At 41.9% G+C, this 8,787-nt stretch overlaps 1 protein-coding gene across 1 annotated transcript; it reads right to left on the bottom strand.

Annotated features, from left to right (window-relative positions):
• Positions 1 to 3,446: 3,446 nt before the first annotated feature.
• Positions 3,447 to 8,664, bottom strand: LOC146968560 (disintegrin and metalloproteinase domain-containing protein 17-like). The gene is made up of 6 exons (XM_085759265.1): positions 8,514 to 8,664; positions 8,286 to 8,416; positions 6,822 to 6,989; positions 6,453 to 6,509; positions 3,843 to 3,922; positions 3,447 to 3,740 (listed from the first exon to the last, which is right to left on the bottom strand). The coding sequence occupies exons 1-6, from the start codon at positions 8,662 to 8,664 to the stop codon at positions 3,458 to 3,460; spliced, it is 870 nt and encodes a 289-aa protein (XP_085615391.1). The 3' UTR covers positions 3,447 to 3,457.
• Positions 8,665 to 8,787: the final 123 nt, after the last annotated feature.

Genomic DNA, 8,787 nt, shown 5'->3' with positions numbered 1-8,787 from the left:
GTTCTTCACAAGGAAAATAAACATTTGTCCAGAGAGAGAGAGAGAGAGAGAGGGTCACTGAGTTTCTGTCCTCGAAGATAAAAAAGTGAGTTAGATTTAATGTGAGTGAAACAACAACATCATCAATACTGCAGATAATTTATCAATCATCTTGTTTTCTATGAAACAAAATTAAGGTTAAAATCATCAAAAATGTTCGTATTGTTAAATAAAAGCAGAAAATTGTTGCATTTTAGAAACTGGAAAACAGAATTTTATTTTATTTTTTTCATTAATTTAGATTTTCTACAAGAATTTATCTGCAAAATATTTTAATTATTGATAAATAATTTAGAGTATTTTCTTTTTTACACTAACGTTAATATTTTTTGGCTACAGGTTTTATGTTTTTATGATGCAAGTCGATCTCATCTTGGTCTGAATATTGATATTTTTAGATTAAAATATAAAAATAAAATCACCAGAGATTAAAATAGTCAATAAATTACATTAAAGCAGAATATTTAAAAATGTTCTCCTACACTCAGGAAGAAACGTGAGTTGATAAAATATCAGAATATCAATAAAAACTCTTTATCGATCAGCACTTTAAATCAGACAGTAGAACAACGACACAGTGACGTTAACAACATGACTCTCAACCGACCTTTAATTGGATCAATACAGACAATCGTCAGCATGTACATAACACACAGACACACACATCACAGTGTACAGGACTCAACACACACACACACAGTATCAGATAGACACAATATTAAAAATACTGACAAGTGCATTTGAATACCACAGGAGAAGAGAAGGCACGTTGAGCTCTGACATGTCAAAAATAAACATTTAAAACGATAATATGGCTTCAATCAATCGACAAAAAAACAAAAAAAACACAAAACTTACCACAAAATAAATCTGACACAGTAAAAACATGTGATGAGAATAAACTCTGGTACCAAACAGCTCGAGTGACACAAACCAAACAGCTGAAAACACTCTGAAGTTTAACATCTGTGTCTTTATCCCCCCCCCCCACAAAAAAAACAGACAGTCACAAAAATAAAAGCAACAAAAGCAACAACACAACGATATTTTATACAAAGATATATATATACACACAGTAATAATAATAACCTGCCCTCGTACAGTAAGAAACAAACAGGTGAAATGTTCAGATAACTGACCTCAAACCAGGATAAAATAAAATAACAGGGAGGTGTTTTAAAACTGTTTAGGACAATTTTATACTGAAGTTTTAAGTTTTTCCTTTATTTTTATTAAGTGATTTAACATTTTGTCTATAAAAATTTACAAAATAGTAAAAAAAAAAAATGCCCAATGTAACTTAAAATGTATCAAAAGTCCCTTCAATCAAATATTCAATTTATTATAAAAAAAAAAACAGTTGAGCCATCCATTTATCAATCACAATTTTTTTTAAAAGCAATTATTGACTGAAAAACGACTTAAATTATTTGTTTCATTGCTGATCAACATTCAATCAATTAATCAGCTTATTGTTGCAGATGTGATACACAGTAAATAAAATTGATTGACAGGTTTTAGTGGTTTTAAGGAGATGATGAACATTTATGTGATATAAAATACAGTGTCATGTAGCTCAGTGGGTCGAGTTGAAGGCACTTAACACTGTCACGTTCAAGGGTTCGATTCCCACTGAGTCTTAAAACAGAAACACTTTTTAACCCTTTAAACTCTCCAAACCTATTTTAACCCTATTTGTACTTTATTAATATCATTTATAGAATATAAAAACATTTTGAGCCTTAAAAATAAAACTTTGACCTCTGTGTTTTTGACTTTTACTGTTTTTTTATCTGGCAGCTGCACGTGTCATTGACTCTCAGTGCACTTTGACCTTTTGAAGCTGCAACTAATAATCATTTTGACTATTAATTAATCAATTAGTCTATCACACAGTAAAAAAAAAACAATTGATTCTGATGTAAAGACAAAAAAAAAACATCAAATAACCACAAATTAGAAGTTGACAACGTCAAATCTTTGGCATTTTTTGTGCTGTTGTGATAAAATATATAATATTTCTAAAGCTTTTAACAACATTATCCATTATTACAACATGTTGTGTTGATGCTGTTTCTATAAAATGCTGGTGACAAACACTTTGTCTCAATAGCGTCAGTTAGAAATAAATGTTTTTCTCTCATTAGACAGAAACTCGTGCACATAAACGATTGTCACATTGAAGTTGAACCTTTTTAAAACATTAAGTTCAACTCAGCAACAGTTTGACTGATGACTGAGCTACAACAAGCGTTACATTTGGCCTTTAGGGAACTAAAACGAGAGCCGGGCTTCAGCTATAAAAGTGAACGACGACTTTATGTAACAGAAATAAACGTGTAACATTCAGGAGCAAAAAAAAATCTTTGGTGGGACGTTCAAGAACTAAAAACGGACGTAGGAGCGTACAGTTGCTGGTCGTATCGTGTAGTGTGTCATCAGAAGACGAGTTGGTCTGAGTTTGTACGGTGGCTGGCGGGGACCAATCGGAGCTTTAGCGACATTTTATTGGACGAATAAAAGTATTGAACAGATGATCGATCACCACAGTTAAACACAGTTTGATTGTGGAAGCAACATCTGATCTGAGCACCGTTCAATCAGCACCAATGACGGTTTGATACCTGGAGAAGGTTCGATACCCAGCAGCGGCCCCTCGCTGCCACAGCTTCAACAGGAACAATATGTTAGTTCGAGTCACTAAAGGACGTTAAAGAGACGCGGAGAGGACGGACGGAGCAGCGATTTGAAACCACGGTCTGACCACACAGGACGACGACTGGAAGGAGACGTTTTGTTTCTTTTTCTTTTTCTTATTATAATTAGGGATCAACTGATATGGTTTTATCAGGGTCGATACTGATACCGATTATTAGTAATCAAGGAAACCGATATTTAACCGATATTCATTTGCAGTAAAAATGAAAACTTTGGTGTCAGAATTTAAAAATAACACACCAGGGATCAGACTGAATACAGTCAACAGTTTGTTTCTGTTTTGTTCACTGTGAAAACCTTTGGGACATTGTTAAACAGCCAAGAGAGACGGCTTCGTTAGAGCCAAAGGAGTGCGTTTATGCGTTTAAAAATACATTTATTTTATTGGTTATCGGTGAAAAAAAAACGGCCGATATCGATTATCAAAAAAAAAAAGGGAAATATCGGTCGATAATCGGTTGAACTCTGATTGTAATTAAATTCATTAAGAACGTTTTTCTGATTGAATGTGTCTCGATGTGACCAGACTGAGATCTGCTGCAGCAACAAAGCGTCAGTGCGGCGGCTTCAGGACGGAGCCGCTTTAAGAAAATAAAAAATAAAAAAAGTCGTAAAAGTTTGTGAAACCAGCACAGGAGGAGGACGTGAGCGGGACAAACCGGGCACCGTCCGTCCCGTCCGTCCCGTCCCGTCCCGTCCCTCAGCACTGCGTCTCCTTGGTGTCGATCTGGTGTTGCCTCTGCAGCCGGAACATCAGCGCCTTCTCGCTGCGACTCACCGCGCTCGTCTCCGTCAGGTCCTCGAAGGAGCGCCGCCGCTGCTCCGAGCGCTGCGCCGGGCGGCCGAACGCCTCCTGCAGCGCCTCCTCGTCCAGGTGGGAGTCGAAGCTCGGGTCCTCCTGGATGGTGGCCATGCGGGGGGAGTCCAGAGGAGGAGGAGGAGGGGGAGGAGGGGGAGGAGGGGCCGCCACCGCAGGAGGAGGAGGAGGATGGTGAGGAAGATGACAGCAGGAGTCTGGACCGGGGCCGAAGCCGAAGCCGGAGACCGGCGGCGTGCTGGTCTGCTGCGGACCGGACGGCTGGAAGCGCAGGTTGGTGGTCGGGAAGGTCGGAGGCTTGAAGATCCGGACGGACGCGGACTCCAGGCTGCTCAGGAGCTCGGCATTCTGGGAAAATGAACAGAGTCAGTTGAGTTTGATGGTTAAAGACCCCCTCCCATGAAAATCGTGTTTTTCGTGCTTTTCACATGTTCCTGTGGCATTTTTCTTGTGTTAGAGGACATATCAGCAGAAAAGGAAGTGCAAAATTGCATTTCAGAGTTTTTCTGCCTTCAAACTGCTGTGAACCAACGGCAGACGCAAACTGGCAGTTTCAGGGAGACTGGAGCTGACGTGTCACAGCTCCAGGGGAGGGCACTAGTGCTACAAGCTCCCGCCCCGCTCTGCATCTGGCCCAGAGGTGAAAGACTTGGCAGCTCGGTGGAGCTGTCAAGGTATAACAGGTATAGCTCACCTGGTAGAGCAGCTTGCACCGTGAGCAAGGACTATGCTCCAGTCTGGGATCGAATCCCAGTGTAGAGTTTTACGCTAAATGCACTGAATCTGTAATTGTACAATGTCCAGCTGTCAGCGAGCGGGGGGGTGGGGTGCGAGGAGGTGGCTGGGCGGGTGCAGAGCAGCGCAGTCTCCGCCCACCCTCCAGAGGCGCATTGCTAATGAGCTGCTGGTTTTAAAATGACCAAAAAGGGGGAGGGGGACTTTAAAGATGAACTCTCTTTGTCTCTAACCCTCCTCTCCTCCATGTGCGTTTGTTTTCAACAACAAAGCTGGTGAGAAATCAATCCATGGAGCGGTGGATAAGGTTATTTATCATCTACCATGTTACCATGTGTGTATTTGTGTAGTCTTATCTGTCATAAACAAGGACGCAGCAACACGCCTCCCTGGAACTAGTTACAAGTCATTGATTTAACCAGCACTAGGACTCTGGAGCTGGTTAATTAAGGGACAAATGCTGCATAGTTCCTCTGTAAAGGAGAAGACTTTTAGATTTTTTATTTTTTTAAGTATATTTTTTGGCTTTTCATGCCTTTATTAGATAGGACAGTTGAGAGTGTGACAGGAAATGGGAGGCAGAGAGGGGGGGAATGACACGCAGGATAGGGCCGTCCGATGCAGGACTCGAACCGGGGCCGCCTGCACCGAGGACTATAGCCTCTACACACGGGGCGGGTGCTCTGCCAACTCAGCTAAACACCACCCCGACTTTTAGATTTTTTAATGTTCAACTGACGTCAACATGTTGACCTCCTCTCTCAGTCAGATCTCAGAGGGAACTGTGATGAAGAGAAAACCCCCAAAATACGGGGCGGCGTTTAGCTCACTGGGTAGAGCTGCCGCCCCATGTTGAGGCTCAGTCCTCGGATCAGGCAGCCCCAGTTCGAGTCCGGCGTCGGACGGCCCTTTCCTGCGTGTCATTCCCCCCCTCTCTGCCTCCCCATTTCCTGTCTCTCTCTCGACTGCACTATCAATTAAAGGCAATAAAAGCCCAAAAAATATACTTAAAAAAAAGAAAACAAAAAAACAAAACAAAATATTCACTTTACAAAAGCCACCGCTCCTTTGTTCCCTCTTCATCCACATCAGGTCTCACCATCTTAATGAGTCTGAATGTTCAGGAACCAAATACAGTGAAAATATAATTGCATTCTAATTATATAAACAAAATATTAAAGGGATAGTTCAACATTTTGGCAAATTGGCCCATTGCCATAATTGCTATAGTCATAGCAGTAGGTTCATTACCTTTAATTGTAGGTGTAAGCTATTTTCAGTACGGCGGAGCGCAGCAGCTGGCTGCTCAGAGCTACGCTATGGAGGCTAATGGAATTTCTTGGTTTCCCTCATTAAACTCATCAAATACAAAATCCCAAAACTCCACAGCGCTTTTGTAGACAAGTTGTGACCTGCACAACCACCACGCTATGAGATAATGACGGAACGATACGAAACGGAGCTGTTTTCGAGGTAAATACATACAAAACCGCTGATGCGCGTTGCGTTCAGGGACAGTTTTTCAGCAAGCAGTCTCCGTATTTACCCTGTATTTACCTCGAAAACGGCTCCGTTTCGTATCGTTCCGTCATTATCTCATAGCGTGGTGGTTGTGCAGGTCACAACTTGTCTACAAAAGCGCTGTGGAGTTTTGGGATGTTGAATTTGATGAGTTTAATGAGGGAAACCAAGAAATTCCGTTAGCCTCCATAGCGTAGCTCTGAGCAGCCAGCTGCTGCGCTCCGCCGTACTGAAAACAGCTTACACCTACAATTAAAGGTAACGAACCTACTGCTATGACTATAGCGATTATGGCAATGGGCCAATTTGCCAAAATGTTGAACTATCCCTTTAAATCCTTCAGAGGAAATGTTTGAAGTTTTTAAAAATAATTTTTCTTACGAATGACATTTCAATTCCTACCAATTCAGTGTTATTAGTCATTATTGTTAGTCATTAACGTAATTTAACCCATTTACTGTGTAATTTCTTTTACTTTGGCTACAAAGCCAGGTGGGTATCCTGCAGGTGATGATTCATATCAGACATACAGTATTTCCTCCTTTCGCTGCAATTTCATTGCATTAATTGTGAATAACAAGTAATTGTGACATCCCTAAAATACACACAATCAGATACTCACACTGGGGAAGAACAGAGACTTTGTGGTTTGCTCGTATTGTTTATCCAGCTTCTTGTCCTGAGAGAAGAAGATAAAGAAACTTTATTAATCCTGAAGGAGGTTGTTCACAGAAGAAAAGACAAAAGACAAGAGTAAACTAAACTAATCTCTGCACATCTTATAAAATATATATTTAAATGACTGTCCACCTGACCTATACAGACTAAAGACAGGAAAGACTTTATCATCTTCAGATTCTGTCTGTAGCACCTTAATCCCTTAATACTCATGAAAATACAGTGGTAATACGTCTCTGTAACGCGTCAGTCAGACAGTGTGACTGACAGTGTGTAGTTTAGTTCCTGACAGAGACAGAACGGAGCGACTCACCACACAGTGGACCAGGATGCTGATAGGAACCCAGAAGAGCAGAGAGAACGCCACCACCGACCCCACGATGTTGTCGGCCAGAAACTTCCCAAACGTGTTGATGTCCAGTTTGTCGATGAAGTCCCACAGACGCTCCACCACGTCCTGCACCTGCTTCATGCACTTCCCCTGCAGGAGACACACACACACACACACACACACACACACACACACAAGCTGTGTTTACACACATACACACACAAGCTTTGTTTACATGGAGCCAAATATTCAGATTAGATTCGGTTTAGAGTCCAAACTGAATGAAAATGCTCCATATAAACAGCTCAATCACAACAAACAAGCCCAAACCAAATCAAGTTTCATTCGGTTTCACAGAGGCAGAATAAACCTTTTCTTAAATCGATCAAAAGTATAAAACAATAAAATAAAATCATGTAAACAGTTGACCTGAAAGACTCATTCAGAAAGGATTCAATCAGAAAGAGGAAAAAGTCTCCATGTAAACCCACCTACACACACTCACATCCCGCTTGTCTTTAATGTGTTTTTTTTTTTTTTGGGGGGGGGGGTTTCCCCCTTTTACAAAGCATTTTATATAATAACACGTGAACATGGGGTGTTTTCTATTATAATAACACAAGGAAATAAATAATTAACCAAAAACTTAAAGCAGATAACAGCGGCACGGCCGTTTCGGCTAATGCTGTGTTCAAGGCAGGCTTTTGAAACCGTAAGTTACAGCTTCAAGTCACAACTACGACTTGGTAGCGTTCCAGGTAACCCGTAGCTCGTGTTTTTACCGTCCTGTTGTCTGTGAAAGTTCCCTATAACGGCCACTCGTAACTTCCGACCCGTGAACTCGTACCAGATCGAACTGGTATGACTTCACAGGAAGGAAAAACACAAAGTACGAGTTTCCTTGAACGCACCACGAGTTAGCAGCCCCCGCCCTTGTCAGGCATCAATTGGTCCTCGTGCTACGTCACCACATTCACGCGCATCCCTTGGCTGCACACACAGCCCTTCATGCCGTTCTCTCCCCTCATTGGATAACACTTGTATCCCACAAGGAAAATTTTCTCCTCGGGTTACAGCAGAGCAGAGTGACGGAGAGACTCGTGTTTAGGCTGAAATACTTCATGTAAGTGATTGCTGACGGAAAATAGGACTATTTAGGACTTATATTAACAAAAACATTCCACTGATATCTGCTTTAAACAAAAGAGGGGCTTTTCAGGGAAATATACCTTTCCAATGCTTTCAGATGTCTTCAAATTTGGAATGAGTGTGATGTCATACCATTCATCAACAGATGGTTTAAGCCATTTCTTTGTGATTACACCTAAACTCAGTTCCAAATAAATAGTTTTCACACTCATAGTAGTTGAGCTAGAAGTTTGTCTTCAATGTGTTTTAAAGCTGCCGTGTGTGTGTGTGTGTGTGTGTGTGTGTGTTTCCACTCACCGCTCCGTCACAGAAGCCCACGGTGCAGGGTTTCCCTTTACGCAGGAACAGGAAGTTGCCCGTCTTGTCCTGGTGGGGGGCGCAGATGCCGCTGGTGCTCCGGCAGCAGACTCTGCACGACGCGTTGGTTTCTATAGAGACGAGAGGGAACAGATACAAGACTGAGACGGATGCATCATCATCATCATCACCACCACCACCTTGGTCTCACGCCGGTGTGGTCGTTACCGTTGCAGGCGCAGGGCTGCAGCTTCAGGACGGCCTGACAGAAAGGAACGCACTCCCCGTCCAGACACTCGCCGCTGTCCAGACACGCCGTCTTATCGGGAGCGTTTTCAGGAGGAGGACACTCGCTGCTGTTTCCTGTCACAACACACATAACAACACACACACGTGTAGTTTTTTGGTTATTGTTAGATGATTTGATCAGATCTGATCCAAGAGCATTTGTTGTTGTGAGTCTGTCCCTCACACACCTTGTGCTTCTGAAAGTAAACTGTAA

This window comes from Trachurus japonicus, chromosome 18 (assembly GCF_045865225.1).
Source record: "Trachurus japonicus isolate A0001 chromosome 18, Traja_1.0".
In the NCBI taxonomy this organism is placed as follows: Eukaryota; Metazoa; Chordata; class Actinopteri; order Carangiformes; family Carangidae; genus Trachurus; species Trachurus japonicus.
Note: the sequence above shows the minus strand (reverse complement) of the source record. Positions and strands in the feature narration are given on the sequence as shown.

Coding starts and splice junctions, on each gene's coding strand:
- LOC146968560 (XM_085759265.1), bottom strand. CDS start 8,664: ATGTGTGTTGTGACAGGAAACAGCAGCGAGTGTCCTCCTCCTGAAAAC. Junction 6,510..6,821: donor GCATCCTGGTCCACTGTGTG/GTGAGTCGCTCC, acceptor TTCTTCTCTCAG/GACAAGAAGCTGGATAAACA. Junction 3,923..6,452: donor AGTCTCTGTTCTTCCCCAGT/GTGAGTATCTGA, acceptor TCATTTTCCCAG/AATGCCGAGCTCCTGAGCAG.